Genomic DNA, 17,374 nt, shown 5'->3' with positions numbered 1-17,374 from the left:
GCATCTTCGGGCCTGATGCACCATCCAATCGTATCAGACAAATTAGACAAATTCCATAGCCGTAGCTATAACCCCGGTTACACTGAGAAGACCCTCCTAAATCCACGGGTACACATAAATTATTCCATAAATTGAACAAGACATATTGCAAAGGTTTCAGATTTAATTCACACTTGCCTTGAGGTGAGAACATCCAAACAGAAAGACATGCACAATAGCTGTGGTAAAACATCTATAAATAATATGATCACGGCACTAAAATACAAACCATAGGACATATGGGCTCTCACCTGCAGATAGGAAAATAAAGGGCTCCTGGCTTGGCCCTAATATACCCAGGTGGGTTTGATACTATACAAATAAATGGTCAGGGTGACTGAACTTACGTACACTCATAAAGTTGACCCCACACAAAGAAACAAAGAAAAACATTGCTCTAGGTCGAGGTATGAACAATTTGGCTTTTACCCAATTATTTAAATGCATAAAACATAATGTTCAAAGTTGATTTTAGAGCATGACACAAATTCATAACATAACAATATCTGTGCACAATACATTGATGTTCTTTTCAGTCAAATTAGCTGGATCGAAGTGCAAATAAACATGTTTAATCCCTAACAGAATCTTGGGATTTTGGTGAAAAAAACACATGTGAACATAGTACATAACAGTACAAAACATACAGTTTTGACACTACAAAACTGGGAAAAGGAGTCAACACTACTGTGTTTCGGCCATTCATCAGCTGATCAGCAAAGCTGGCAAGTGGATGGCCTTCATCCGGATGGGAAACAAGTTGAACTGGATGTGTCCTACTGCTCTTATATTGTAGATTTGCAACAGCTTGATCCAAAATGGTCAAAGACGCCTGATTATATCTAGAAGAATATTGCCAAATTACCATTGTATCTTAAATACCCAGATCCCCTGTGAGGAAATTGCGCTGGGTATAGATCTCAATGTCCTTTCAGTGGACGTTTGGATTCAAGTTTGTGGTATGAGTTACAGAGCTGGCGTAGAGCTGGAGTAGATCCCAATTGCCCATTTTCTCACACCAATTGTCAAATCAGGCAATCAGTGTGAGAAAATCCCCGAAAGACAGCCTGCACGATCTGTGCAGTGCTGCAGCTGTCTCGCTGTGAGTATTCAGAACGCCTCTTACCGCAGATACACCAGCCCACCAAAAGGCTTGATGTCCAATTGGAGCACTGATAGCCATGGGTGTGGACAACCACTGGTAGCTGCGGCTACCCATAACATTTTTAAAGAATAAAAAAAGACATATTAACAAGTTGTAAAAATTCAAACAACACAAAGGTACACATGAGGGCATTTAATCAGAAACACATGTTAAATTGTGTACTGTAAAATCCTTGAAATATCATGATCAATGCACAAGAATTGGTATCGCTATACCCATGGCTAAAGCATAGTTGTAGCCACGGCTGTGCCAAAATTGCATGACGTCCCATGGGCTTGTTGCTGCCCGCAGCTATAACCACTCTGTGACAGGTCAAAACCTTTCATTGGGTGCAGTTGTAGCCATGGCTACTTATACAAATTCAAAGGCATTAAGGGTATTTTCCTTTCCCAATATACTTAAAAGGTTCTCTGGGTGGCTCTTAAGGGAGCCTTTAGGTTCTTTTACCAATATATAACCAAAAAATATATTTTCAGTCAGAGAAATGCTCTTCACCTCTATTACAATTCGCAAAATATTGGAACATTTCTCTGTGCTCTTCCTTTAGATGATTAATTAATTTTCTTTTCCAGAACAGAAAAAAAAACTGTATACCCTGTCAAAAATATTTCTGCACAATTTCAGCATAAACCTCTCATTTCACACACTCTGTCTAAAATATTATTATAGAACCAAAAAAACCTGGAAAGTCAATGCTTTGACAGCACATCACCTATGTCCTCAACATCACTTTTAACACCATTCTCAAAATTCTGAAATTTTCTGTAGTCTTCTGAACAATGAAATTCCTCTCCTTCTGAAATTGGCTACATGTTTCAAATACCTAATTAAAGATTAAAAAATACCCAAAAATAGCACAATCTCCTAAATCTACACCTCACTCTCAAGCAATACTAATGCATTATATAGAAACACTCTTAATATAATGATGCAATATATTCTACAGTTGTATTGGCACATATAAACACCACTCACAAAAGGTACACTCTCTGATAGGTTCAACCATTGAACAACATCTGAGGTTCTTTACAGCCTATTGGCAGCTACCCACTACACAGACAATAAATAACCAAACAGAAAGTAAATACAAGAAATTGCAGCTTCTCTCCTCATATAATCGTCCTCCATTTCTAATTCTAACACCTGAAGTGACAAAAAGCATATTTTCAAAGAGCGTACAATGGAACACTACATGGAATGGCTGGAGGAGAATTATGCCACAGAAGAAGAAACTAAAAAAGAAGAAAATATTCCAGGAGAATATACATCACATTCAGGATTGTGTGAGTCCATTCTTTAATTGTATGTATAATTAGACAAACAATAATATTTGTATATTCTACAAATATCAGTCACCAAACAGATAGAGTTTATCTAACTCCTTTTAAATATCTATGCAACAACATAAATATTCTCTAAGTGTATTATATTTTCAAAAGTTGAAAAATCTTTCAAATATTTTCAAACATATGAAGAAGTCATTCAAGTATCATGAAGAATTAAACAAGCAGCACAACAAGAACTACCCAAGAGAATAATCATGGATTCATTAAAATAATTAAAACAACTATTAGTTAATGTTAAAAAATAAGTACAATCAATGAAAAAGGACATTGAACATTTAAGACAAATCATGGACAGTAAGAATCCAGATAAGGAAGACGATGTATCATGTGTTCAAACTAAAAATAAAAGAACACCCACAACCGCCCCCCCAAATAAACCTGTTTTTAACAAACCTTGTTTGCATATTTATTTACAGTGACCATACTGAAATGGTTAGATGTTTGCCAGAGCTTAATGAAAGTTATTTACAGTGACCATATTGCCATAGTGTGTGGTTGCAGCTTCATGAATTCAGCTACAGTGGCAATGCTGCCATAGATTGTGGGTGCTGCTTAATAAGGTGATTTACTTTGGCAATGCTGTCATATACATCGTAGACGAAGCTGCATGAAAGCGACTTATAGTTACAATTCTGGCATTTGTTGCAGACACATGGATCATGTAAATATCATAAAATGCTCCTGTGTTTTGTTGGTGAGATGACATCTACTGGATTTTTCTATGTGTTGTCATAAAGAACCAACTGTAAAATGTATGAGGTTTTACCACATTATCACAAACATTGTGCTGTGAAATGCACCATTGCAACCCATTATTTTAAATATAATTCCAGACAGAAATCCCCCAACATTATTCACAGATCTCTTGTTACTCTCAGTCATGTATACTAGTTTGTGGGAGATGTTAATGCACCTCCATTCAAAATGTTCAAATGCTGCCACTAACCTTGATTGATTATATTACAATATAAGTGCCCTTTTAGGAGCGGCATGCCCCCATGTACCAAAAGTTGCCTTGACCACTGTCAAATGCATAATAATGTTACTGGCCGTGCACAGTGATGGAGCACAAAATGAAAAGTAAAATGATGCCATGCTTTTATGTTTGCATTTTGCACTTCACTCATTTTGAAATGAGCGCTTGTCTCGGGTGGATAGCTCAGGAGCAAAGTGCTCGCCTTGGAAGCAAGACCACACTGAGCACCACAGGTTTGAACCCCAGGTCCGTGCTTAGAAACCTCTGGGTATTAAGTGTGTCATGAATAACATATCGTATCATATCATATCATATCATGCCTGTTATGATTGGGTGCAAGGCACCACTACCTTATTTCTACACTAGGTGAAACACATATGGTTTGATTAAAAACATCCTTACGTATTTCACATAGGAGAGTGTGTGGCACACCATTTCATTGTGGAAGCATAATCATCATGTGCATTTTGAATGCACAGTGCCTCACATCAGCGTGGGAGTCTCTAGTGTGGTCCTCAGCAGGTTCCTGCATTTAGTGTTACACCACTGCGTAGAGGCAGCATTGGACAGTTAACATCGCCTGCCACAAACATTGGTTCAAATGGATAAAAGCCCCTTGTTACTGCTGATCCTCCAGGATAGGTGGAGATACTGGTTATTTACTGTAGTAGCCACGAGTCATCATCTATATGTGTAAAGATGTACAAGTTAATTTTATGCCACACGCAAAGCAAAATGAACTTGCAGGAGAACATGTTTGACTCTCACATCCTAGTGTAAATTTGGTGACACATACATAATAATCACATCAGTGCTCCTAAGCATAGGAGATGGCTGAGCTCTAAGACTAAGTGATGTGTATGCAGGCAGAGAGAAGCAACTGTGTAGCCAAGTGTCTTGAAAAAAGAGAACATCTTACTGACCTTGATCCAAATTCCAACACCAGCCAGACACATTTCAAAACAAAACTCTCAATCCCTTACAATACTTTTTGGTGCATTATTAGAACATCTTCAATTGATTTCCTTTCATGCCGCTGTACCTATATTAGTTACTACTTCCCTATCAATCTCCTTATCATAGTCACTCTTGATTTGCTTCCATGCACTTTTCAACCTGGTGAAGCCTCTAGGTTTTTCTTTTTTCAACTGATAGTGTCGAAACATCTACCGGATATATGTTTGCACTGTGCTTTGGAAATTGCTTGATGGCCTTTGGCTTACTATTTCCATTCCCTGAGTATCTGTGTTGGTTTAGTGAATGCCTTGATTGACACATCCTAGAAGCTGTACAGAATTTTCGGTAAAATATATATTCTTTTACTTGTTTGTCCCAAAGTCGAAATCTTTGTATTATGTACCATCTATGTGAAATAAATAAATACATACAATTCCCCTTTTCCTTGGACCATTGAATATTTTCTCATAATGTGCTTTCAAAAAGGCTATTAAAATTAGATTGTATGTTTACCTTCCACTGAGATGTTTAAGAAAAACTATTATTTTACATACAACTCAAATATGGCAGCACCATCGCTGTGTTTATCCTAACAGAGCTGGCACTGCAGTAATTTTCACCCTTCAAAGCTGAATACATTGATTACTATTTAGTTGCGTATTATTCATAATAATAAAAACACATTTTTATGAAGGATTGTAATAAAAGGAGTTATTACTATCCAAATCAATGTTACTCATCATACCCATCTTAGTGGTACTCAATTTACCAAGCACACTAGCATTCTACTAACCCAAACAAATTGTACTCAATTGTTGAACATCCAACCTTAGAAGGATGAAGAGCTGAGTTGGTGTGTGGGATTAGGACCTGTGACAGCGGATCAAACATAGATCCCTGGAGTAAGCACTGAACTCACTAAGTTATCTCATACGCTACAACCTTAGTCTGCAGTGCTATAGAACTTTGTTAGTGAGTACAGTATGAAAGAAATCCCAAGCTATTATTACATTGCAGTCTCCAGTGTTACTAATTATGCCCCAGCTTCTAAGGGAGTGTGCTCATGTGGTTTAACTTCTCTCTTCCTCTCTTTCTACACAGAATGTCTTTGTGGACAAGTCCGCCTTTCCCGAGTACAAGGTCTCCGACGCAAAGAAGTCCAAATTTATCATTTTGCATTTTAGCACTTTCAAGGCTGGATGGGACTGGCTAATATTACTGGCAACGTTTTATGTTGCGGTCACAGTTCCATACAATGTTTCCTTCATCGGGAACGATGATCTGTCCACGACAAGAAGCACGACTGTCAGCGACATATCCGTGGAAATTCTGTTCATCATAGGTAAGATGGCTTCCTTGGGATTTTTACTATAGTTTTACAGTGTGTACCGGAAATATTTTATGTTAAAGGATATTTATACCACGCACTGTCACCACAGAATTGGACCCCTGGCACTCTGGTGGAACTGAAAAGGAAGAGTGTAGGGTAGGTTAGTCGGACTGAGTGGGGAAAAAAGTGCACGAGAGCTGTGATGTGCTGTTGGCAGTTTCAGTTTGGTTTACACTGTTCACTGAGCATAGGTGTGATTTTTTTTTGTTCAGTCAGTAGTTGTCATGTACTGTTATGCGAGGCTATGTGTGGTTTGTTCCGTTGGTGCAGTGTAGTGAAGTGTGCGCACTTTATTGTGCAATATAAGTCTGGTTGTGTTTATTTTAGAGTCTGAGAGGTGTAAGCAAAGGGATGAGTGTTATAGTGGCTAAACTTCACAATTCTATCTATGTCTGACGCTTGGTTAATCTTCAACATTTTACTCTAAGTGTGATGCATGGCTAACCTTCACAATTCTATCTAAGTGTGATGCATGGTTAATATTCACAGTTCTATCTGGATGGCACATGTGACAAAAAATCACAATTCACTCTAAATGTGGTGCATGGTTAAACCTCACCTGGACAGAGGGTGAACTATGTGGATATAGGGAGAATGCTTTAGTATGGAACACAGCAGTAAAATAAAACCACCTAAAGGTTGGTGCACAGCTATGATAGAAATACTATTTACTAGCTGGCTAATTTTGATATGCTATGTTATGCAGTTAAGAACAGTGGCAGGGCTTTTTGGAATACAGTGATTGCTGTACTCCCCACCCAGTCCACACTTACCTTGTCAGTCACTGTTGCTTGGCATCCCAGATGAACATGGGCAAACATGGACTGGAGCTGCTTCTTCGGGAGCTGCCTTTTGCCTTGGGGCCCTTAGCTGAAGGAGCTGCACGGGGAACTATTTACACTAAATGAGAATTACTGCTTGCAAACTGTGAATATGTTTTTGGTAGAAACAGTTTCAAAAACATTTTAATTCTGCATTAAAAAAAGCAATTAAGAGTTTTTGCTTCTGCTTTCTGCATTTGTTCTAATGAAATAAATCCCATGGTGGTGTATGTTGACAATTGTACTTAAATAGCAAGCTGACACGTTTTGCCAAAGAACACTGCCTTACTGTTGACTGTTTGTGAAAACATCTTGGAGATCAAAGAAAAACATTCTTCGCTGTGAACTCGAAATATAATATTAAAATACATATCAAAAGTACTAAAATACATATAACTCGTAAGGTAACCTTATCATATTCTGTATTAATCTTATCTGGAAAAATGTATATGTACAGTTTTCAAGAATATATATATATATATATATATATATATATATATATATATATATATATATATATATATATATATCATGCTTTTTCAAGTATTTGTCATATTTGTAATGCATATATCAAAACAATAATAGGACATCAGAGGTATCCAGGCATTGTTTCAAAAACATAGTTTTGAATGACAAAAGTTTCGAAAAAAATGCATCGAAAAAATTACTTTTTTTGTAGGTAAAGGTTTTTTTTTTTTACTAAAATGGGTGTTAATGGGTAAAACAGTGGGGTTGGAGGGGACCCCTCATAATTATTTTTTTTTTAAATTGCATTTTTTCGACACATTTGTATTCGACACTTTGACATTCAAAACTATGTCAATCGAAACTATCACTAGGAACCGACATCAGCTGGTGAGGTAGCTCAGGGATTAAATGTAGCTGCAGTAGAAATGTAAACAATTTACAAACAATGGGCCTCATTAGGACCCTGGCGGAGAGGGTATTACGCCAGCGTAGTGCATGGCGTACCTCTCCGCCATACTACGAGTTCCCGTAGCGCCATGGAGGTTTTCTCCGCCTGGTTTTACCAGCCGGAGAAAACCATGGCGCTACGGGACCTCGTTGTTAATTACGCCACCGTATTCTACGGTGGCGTAATTAACTCCTTCCCCACTCCCATTATACCCTATGGGGCAAAAATGGGAATGGGGAAGGGCAGAATGGGGATTGGGGATTTACCGCTCCGCCGAGGTCGGAATGGGGCGGTAAATCCGCCAACCCCCATGGCGCTATCGGCGGCTTTCCGCCATGCTTCGCGGTGCATTTAGCACCGCGAAATCCGCCTGGGTCGTAATGAGGCCCAATGTCCTGTTATTCAATGCTGGCCAGCTGACATTGCATTTCATTCTTCTTATGCTGACGAAATATTTCACATTAAGTTGGGCTTATAGTAACATCTGTTGAATATAGTACCTTACAACTGCAGGCGTGTGGCAACAATTGCTATGTACATGTGCAGGCCTACCTCTAGGAGCCAGGTGTATTCGCTATGCTCTGTATCAAACATAAAATCTGGCTCATGCCAGCAAACCTCTATACCTGTGGTAATTGCATTCTAGTGTCAAGTCATTTTTTTGTAACAAACTGTTTTGGAACCAGAAATAACAATCAGTAAGAGCATTAGAAAGCACCACTAGTTGTGCTTCATTGTAAGTGTTTTTATGTGATATCCAATTCGACACCACCCCATATGTTAACTGTATGGAATTGGTTGCTATTAAACAGGAGTTGTGCCCAAATAGGCCAGAGAGCGTTCCTAAAAACCTTTGTTGCAACTCGAGCAAATGCGTTTCTGCTCTATGTAATTGACCTGTGTCTTAGTTTGAAAGAAAATAAAAACCTGATGAAGGGCACAACATTTATAGCTTAAGTTGAAACATGTTAAAAGCTTGTTTGATGAATCTGATGGTGTCATCACTCCTTTTCCGGCGGTAACCTCTCCCCATGTGGATAGGGGATGGCAGCCACTACCTGATCCTGACTCTGGGGGCTGCTATATGAGGGATGATCACCTGGGGGGAGACAGCCTACCGGGGAGAAAAATCGCAGCGTAGGACAAGGCATGGTATTTCAGTTCCTCTCCATACCCAATGCCTTGATGGCATGTGGTTTCCCATCCCCTCATCCACCTAGGAAGGGTACTGTAAACAATCGGAGAAAAATCTATGTGTGAACTATCAAGATATGACTTATCCTCTAAAACTCATGAGAATGTCTTCTCAGACTCTGCCTACAAGTTATTAAGAGCTGACGTGCTTTCAAGGACTCTGAGAACACTGACACAGATTCTACATATAAAATGCGTAAGCTGATCCTAAAATGATGACCCTCGACTCCTGTTGAGCGTCTTAGACTGAAGCTGGGGCTGGTTCACCTTAAGGGTGAAATGATGATTAGACAGGGATTTTCTCCATTTAAAAATCACTTCCCGTCCTAAATGCCAAGTATTGGCTTTGTTGGGTCCCTATGATAGATTAGGTATTGTATAAAATGACCTACTCCCAAAAGTTCAACTCTCAAAAGTTTGACTCCCAATTTTCTGCATATATATATATATGTGGGGGGGTAAAGTGAATAAAAAATGTATAGGGTTAAGGAGAGGGGCTGTGGGGGGTCTCCCCCCACATATATATTTGCGGAAAATTGAAAAAAAAGAAGAAAAAAAAAGACTGTTGGGAGTCAAACATTTTGGTTCAGTAAAATCACGTAGATCCGATAGATTATGCCATAAGTATGGCAGAGAGGAATTTAAAAGATTAATTAACAGGTTGTACGAGGATATTGGATGGCTAGCTGATTTTAAACGAGGTCCTAACTTTCCCATCTTAAAAATGTTATTTAAAAGCAAACTGAGGACATGGGATTTGTGACAAATCTGAAGGTGTCTCACCCGCTAGTCCCCCGGAGATCTGTTATCCAGGTGGCCAGGATCGACTTGGCTATTGGATCCAGTTCCAGGGGTGGACCAGTGGGGGAGAATCACCTGGATGGGGGGTCTTTTGGGAGTGGAAGTGGGAACCAAATGCATGGAAATGTGAGTGGCTAAACAACCCTTGCATTTGGCCCAGATTTCCTCCTGCATGCAAATCACACGATTCCCTAAGGAAATATGTATGCAGGAAATAAAGGGCACACAGCCAACATATGTTACTAGGTGCATGTCCAACACTCACATATGCACTGGATACCTGCAAACACATAAGTGGACGGCTGGGATTAACCCACCCACCTGTGTGCATGGAGTGTTTTTGCAGTGATGGGCGTTAAAGGGATGGTGAAGAGTCCGGATCCGCTCCTTGCGCAGGAAATCAAATCCCTGCTGGAGAAAGGTGCCATAGAACTGGTGCCTGTAGCGGAGAGGAACAAGGGATGGTATTCCCCTTATTTTTCGATCCTGAAAAAAGATGGGGTTTGAGACCCATCATGGACTTGCGTGGTTTGAACAAGCTCCTCAGGAAGGACAAGTTCAAGATGGTTACACTATCTCAAGTCCTCTGGGCCTTTCAACTTCAGGACTGGTTGGTGTTTCTCGACCGCAAGGACGCTTAGTTTCATGTGCCGATTCATCCCAAGCACAAGAAGTACCTGAGGTTCACGGTTGGCGACTCGCAGTTTCAGTTTCGGGCCCTGCCGTTCGGATTGACCTCTGCCCGAGGGTTGTCTTCAAGCTCATGGTGGTGGTGGCAGCGTATCTCAGGAAAGGGGGGATTCACGTCTACCCCTACCTGGACGATTGGTTGATCAGGGCGCGCTCTCCCGAGCAAGTCCTGGATCATCTGTCGGTCACAATCGAAAGTAACTCTTTAATGCAGCATTATTTTGAGGGGTATGGTTGGCTACATAAAACAGTGTAATGGCACATGCACTATATTATGGGGCATCCTTCACTGACACTACCATGGGACTTTATCTGCTAACGCTGTCATTGTTTTATGGGGCATGTTGGGTGGGCACAATAGCTATTTTACAGGGCAGTATTGACTGGCACCATACTTGTAGTATGGGGCAGATTTCCTGCTGACATATTTACTGTGTGACAGGTCACAGTTAATTGCACTGCAGAGTATGCCCAATGGGCAGGCCGGAGAAAGACTTTAACCAGGAACACAGTTACAATGTTTTCTCTTTATTATTAATGACGAACTTGCTCTTTTCTAAGTAGCTACCTTTCTTGATAAATGCCTCCCGCTGTGACTTTGTCATGGGGGAGAGAGGATGTAGTGTATTTGATGATTCTACAAGGAGGTAGGCTACAATGTGTTTAGGACATGATTGACAGAGCCCTGTAGTCACGGGGAGCGCTTTGATTTTTGAAGAAAAGCACCCTGGGGCCATCACCAGTATTAGCAGTTCTACCAAAGCAATAGTTACATAGATTCATAGTGGAGAATGGGATTGTAATGTTGATATCATTATGTTTTAAACTGTTACCGTGTTTTCATCATGACAATTTTCACTGCAGCTGTTTTCACTGTGGTGTTTTGACACTGGCCATTTTTGGGTGATTTTATTTAAATATATGTTTAGTGTGTTTGTTTAGGGGTGGTGGGGCAGGTGGTCAGGGACGTCATGTGGGGGTCACCAGGGGTCGCAACTGGGACCCCTGAGTCACAGTTTGCAACCCCTAGGGACTTACTTGTGACCCCAAATATTGAAAACAATAAACATTGTTTTTTAAACTGCTACTCTTGGTGCAGCGGGGGCCCCGCCACACAAGGTGTGGGGGGGGACGCGGCCCAGTTCTCACCCATCAGAGTAAAGGCTTGGCCGAGTATGCGCTCAGTTGGGGTTGACATTGGAGCTGACGGTGACATGTGGCGCATGTCACATGCCACATTCAGCTCGGCCTCTCGCAGCTCACCCACATTAACCAGGAAGCTCTCGTAGCTTCCTGCTTCCTGTTTGTGAGCAGCACGGAGGCGCCACGGGTGGACTGGAAGGATGGACCGAAGCAGCAAGAAAAAGGTAAGATGGCTTTTTTAAAAATAGGATGTGCTTTTGCATGTGTGAAGTGCGTGACAATAAAGGTATGTGAATGGTGGGTGAATGAGAAGGAATGTGATGTGATGTGTAATTTTTTTAATGTGCTTGGAGGGTGGGTGTGTGGATGTAAGAGAAGGTGTGAGTGACTGGTAGATGAATGTGATGGTGTGTGTTTAAATGTTTTTAATGAGTGAGTGGGTGTGTGGCGAATGCAGTATGAATGAATGTGAGAGGTGATGTATGGGTGAGTGAACGGTGAGTGAAGGGGATGCATGTGTGCGTGTGAGTGTGTGTCTGTGTGTGTGTGTAAGGCCCTGGGAGACTGGGGATCACTAGAGCATTGTTGACACATCCTTTATTGACTTTTCATGTTTTACTGGTTTTTTCGGGCAAATCCAAATGTGTCATTACCTGGCTAGACTGGCATTTTGGTGCACTCGGTCTAGCCATTGCTTACTGTGGTATGACATTTATTACTCAGCATCTTTAAAAAATCAAGCATCATAAGTATTGTTACCTCGCTAGACTCACGTTTTGGTGTAGAGGCCTTTATATATTTTACTGTAGCATTACTTTTTATTAACTGAGCATATATGATGAATCAAGCATAATAAGTGTTCTTATGGGGCTAGTTTGGCTTTCACTGGAACCAGTTTGGACACATTTTCATATTGTGTCATGTCACTTTTAATGGCCAAACCAACGGGCGTATGTTCTTACATGGGAGTACTGCGATATATTGGCAGACCAGTTTTGTTCCCAGTGCCAGTAATGATACTATAAAAAAACATCTTAAAGCGAACATGAGTATTGTCTTACATGGGATCCTAGTGTATGTTGGTGGAGCAAGCATGGAAATGTATGGGCACAGCAATCATTAACATGTTTTTTTTATACTGGCACATATTGCCGGGACTGGTATGGTAATGCATTGGGAAATGCCCTCTGCACTTTTGGTGACTTGCATCTATTGTATTTTTTCATGATTTACCCTACACTCTACAAAACTGATTGTTGGACTTGTACCCAAATTTCACATAAGGTATGCTGTCTAATGCACCATTTTAACCAATTATTCAAAACGTTTTCTCAGTGGATAGGGAAGAATCCACACAGACACATCTTCGTTAGGTCAGGCTCCCTCGGTACGCTTGGTCGCAATCGCATACTTGTGGCAAATATTTACACCTTCCGAAAAAAACAACCCACCAGCCACCAACGGTGGCTATTATATTTGTGTACAGGCACCGCCCCCTTCTTTCTACGCTACATGAAACATTTAAGCTTTGATTAACAAACATATTTCATTATTTCACTGCAGCGGCATAGTCATCCTGGACATTGGGCACACGTGGTGGTCTCCAACCGGCCCTAGGTGTGGTGTGCCCTCTGCTTTATTAAGGAGCTTGAGGGGTCCCTCACAGCATGGCCCTGTGCAGGTGCCCCCACATTTTGTGCTGTGCCATTGTCTGACAAAGAGGTAGTGTGCAGTGCAAGTCTTGAAGTCTGCCAGTGAGTCCCCGGGTGAGAAGCAACTTGTGCATGTTTTATGCCACAGATTTATGTGTGCAGCAAAGATATTACATTAAATGGTGGGGGCTTTTTAAGTCCTCTGGCACCCGGTAGTACGCTTAGATAATAAAAACTAAGGTGGGGTCTAGGGTATATTGAAAGAACCTTTCACAGGTATTATACTCCAGCAAAGATAACATTATCAGGTGCACTCCCCTCTGTGCATGCAGACCAGTCTAATAGGTTTTTTCTATCGTAGTGGTAGCTGCAACATTTTGCTCCTGGGCAAACAGCAGCGCATGCCTCCCCAGGTCAGTGCTTTTTTGGCTTGTAAATCACAGCTTCGCCAATGATAATGAGTACTTCTGTGTCCATTGATCTATAGATGTTTCATACACCAGCTGTATCCTGCGTTTGAGATTTTCATTACTCCGCTACAAGTACTGCATTATGTATGTTTTATGTATAGGCTCCACGTCGAATCTGGGAAATGACATTCCCCATCTGTGCCATCGTGGAAAAATAACGCCTCTCTCTGTGCCTTGATTCTAATATCTGGCTGAAATTAGAGTGCCAGAAACACGGGTACTAGATGCATCTAAAACATCTGATGGTCATTTACCATCACTTCCCATGATATCACTTGTGGGCGGGATCAAATGACATCACTTTTAGTGATGTCATCAGGGGTCAAGGGCTGTCTGATGCCACTTCCACTACCTCTGGTATTTTGGTGAAATGACATCCCTGCAGGTGGTGGGGATAGTTAGGAGTTTCTGGGGGGACCCCGCCAATAAGAAACAAAGAAATGCCCAATAACGGCCGGGGTGATAACACCACAGAGAAAATAGCATGGCAAAATTTGCTGCAGTGAAACCATGTGAAACCATTTCAGATAATGCCCTTTAAGCTGCATTTCCCCCTTCTGATTGCTACAATAATAGGTTTTAGTACCCAATTTAATCATGCTCAGTTTACCAATATTAGAAGAATGAAGGGTGTGCATTTGAACCTTTAACTGCATGTTGGAGACCGCTTTCCGTGCGTAACCCATTCTCATCAGCCTGAACAGATACAATGGGCATCATTACAACTCTGGCGGTAGTTAAGGGCCCGGCTGCCGCCGGAGTTGCATTTTTTCTGGCACCCATGAATGGACAAGAATCGGATCATGGCGAGCTCAGCGCACTCAGTAATTGCCCATTCTCGGGTGCTGGAATCAAGGCCATCCCAATCAGATTTTCAGAGTTGTGCCGGTGCATCCGACGTGCTCTGCTCGTGGGTGCCGTGACACCCGCCAGGAAAAACCTGGCAGGTGAAACGGTACCCGCAAGCAGAGCACGTAGTATGGCGGTCCGGGAACTACGGTACCTGCATGCTTACCGGTACCGTAGTTCCCAGACCGCCGGGGTCGTAATGAGGCCCAACGTTTCTATGTGGATTTCCGGGCAGAAGATGCTGCTGTGACATTCCAGTGTTTCCCAATGGGGAGCACCCCTCCTGTAATCCACTATCCCACCCCGCCCACACCTCCATCATATCTTCTGCACCCTCACCCCCCCATACAGCGGGTTAAGGCCACTGGCCGTGTTTTCTCCACCAGCATTCAAAGTCCAGTATACTGAGCTAATGGGTCACAAGCACTATTCATTTTGTCCCAGGATGGCAATTCAGCTCGAACAGATAAAAATACTTGTGTTAGAATGGGAAGAGAGATCAGACGGTCAAAAATTGAACCACTAAGCCATGAAAAGTCAAAATTAGATTTCAATTCAGATGACCGGCACTGCTAGTCCCAGGTGTGACTGTCTGGTCCAGAACCATGACCATTAATATATAATGATTTTATGGTGCCTGGAGTTTTTCTTTTTTTTTTGTATCGTGCTTGATGCCGGACTCCAGCCTCTAAGGGCAGAAACTGGTATCGAAACCACTGCTCGTTGTTATCATGTTCCAAGACAAGCGTGTTGCCCGTGAGCTAACCTCCCGTCCCATTCCCTGATGCTTCTATAAAGCTTTATACCAAAGCGCTCCACAAAACCTAATGAGATAGAACAGAGTCATTGAGGTGATGACGTGACGATAATAAGCTCAGAACCCAATGCGACAAGACTGGAGCACAGAGGATACCAGGACAGAAATTACAAAGGATCTGATGGTCCATGAGAGTGCCTTTTTAAGGGTTTTTAAACATGCAGTTGCCAGGGGATCCCTGCAGACTCAGGTATAGTCGAAGCCCCACCATCGCCACACACACCATTTTCAAAGCACCAGCCTATGGGGAAAGCTCCTGTTCTCCCAGTAGAGCGTCTGTCCTCAGCTTCTCTGCGTCCCGTTGCGACTTCTTGTCCACGTCCAGGTGGCACGTTGTAGCTAAAGGTGGGCTACAATGAGTCGAAGTACACCATGGGCTTCTGGTGGAGATTGCCCATGGATAAAACACGTTCATGGAATCCATGGTACGGTGGATGGTCGCGTGTGTTGAGCTTCTCAACCCGGAATCATCTTGCCCTGCCTGAATCAGTATGGTAAGATGAGGGGTTGTATGGCTGAGGAACCTCCTGCGGCGCTCTCTTAAACGCATTGGTTTGGGCTAAAACTTAACTGCGCGCTATCCGTCATCGTGGAAGGAAAGCTCGGCCGCAGGATCATGATTGAGACACAGCCATTTGCGCCACCGAGCTGACAGCTCCCCAGGCTGCAATTGCATGGAGGGCTGTGGGCGCTGTTGCGGTAACCAAGATGGAGTAGCCAGCCTATTGCTTTTGACAATAATACATGGTGGCTACTTATAGGCCATTGAGTTAAGCGCGGCTGAGCACAGCGCCACATTCATCATCAGCAAGGGTTTTGTGCCCTAGCATTCAAGTACAAAGCAAGATCTATTTTCTGTATGAGCCAGTAGCAAATCTATGGACGGGCAGGCCTTGACCGTTAAAATGTTAGGGTGGCAATTCCCTAAATACATATTCTATTCATGAGAAATATCAGAGACAATAAAAAAGTGTGCTGACTGGAAATTATCTAAATTATTATTCATTTTATATACAACTAGTCACTAAGAATGTCAATATGTTACATATATGTTATTTGGATGCTCATGACAATATTCTATAGCTAATAGTAAGGGTAACGACATATTATACATAGTCGTTTTATGAATCTACGCACATAGGCTTCTCTCATGCCCAGCCCTGTCTCAGTGAGATGGGCACAGTAACCTGTGTCCATCTCTAAAAGACTTATCAGAACGGTTATGTCCAGTAGAGTCTCTTAGAACTGTTCTGCACTTCCATTTATTTGGCTTCACCCAAAGCAACATGGCCCACCACATTCTCCAAATAGCTCCTGTGGGAAGTTATCCTACAATCAAGCTTTTAACGCGTTCCTTACACAGCTCAGAGAAACACAGACCCCTTACAAAGGATAGTCTGACATTTGACTTGGTCTTCCAAAACCTTACTGGCCTTATAGAGGCATTGTATTACTTTGAACCCTGCCGATGTCTATATGACCCACTTGCCTTCGTCAAACACTGCACAAAAGCACCACTGAACCATGTCAGCCGGACCAAGAACCCCCTTCTCCAGGAGTCTAGATCCTCATTGGTAGGGTACCCCACATTTCCATGAACACCTGAGACTGGGCAATCTGCACCCCCGGTTCCTCGCTTAGTTGTTTGTAGATCTCTTGCTGCCAAATTGCCTGCCTCACCGTCCCCTACTGTTGGTGTCCCGCACCCATGTATTGTTTCTTTGCAATCTGCTTGCCTCAGTACATCCCTCTGACTTCCAAAATGATCTGGGTCTTCACGAAATGAAGTTCATGCTCAATAAATACAATGTGCCTCATTATAACATTGGCGGTAGCCGTGCCGGTGAATGAATTTTCCGGCACTCGGGAATGGGCAATTACCATGGCATTACAGCCCCGGCGGACCCAGTAATTGCCAATTCCCGGGTGCCGGAATATATTAGTCCCCATTCCCATTGGACTCAGTGGGAATGAGGAGGCCGGGTGCACCAACACCATTAATGATTGGTGCCGGTGCATCCGTCGTGGTCTACTCGCGGGTGCTGGTTCACCCGCCAGGTCAGACCTGGTGGGCAGTAAGGCACCCGCGAGCAGAACTTGTAGTTTTCCGGTCCGGTAACAATGGTACCCGCAAGCTTACTGGTACCA

General features: G+C 42.3%; 1 protein-coding gene across 2 annotated transcripts in view; it reads left to right on the top strand.

Moving 5' to 3' along the window:
- The window catches only part of KCNH8 (potassium voltage-gated channel subfamily H member 8), a 1,879,819-nt gene that overhangs the window by 1,155,849 nt on the left and 706,596 nt on the right, over window positions 1-17,374 (top strand). For both annotated transcript variants that reach the window (XM_069648885.1, XM_069648884.1), the window contains exon 5: window positions 5,585-5,825. In XM_069648885.1, the coding sequence (XP_069504986.1) occupies window positions 5,585-5,825 (241 nt within the window). The remainder of the gene's footprint in view (window positions 1-5,584; window positions 5,826-17,374) is intronic.

Source organism: Ambystoma mexicanum, chromosome 2q, assembly GCF_040938575.1.
Source record: "Ambystoma mexicanum isolate Mex_15411 chromosome 2q, UKY_AmexF1_1, whole genome shotgun sequence".
In the NCBI taxonomy this organism is placed as follows: Eukaryota; Metazoa; Chordata; class Amphibia; order Caudata; family Ambystomatidae; genus Ambystoma; species Ambystoma mexicanum.
Note: the sequence above shows the minus strand (reverse complement) of the source record. Positions and strands in the feature narration are given on the sequence as shown.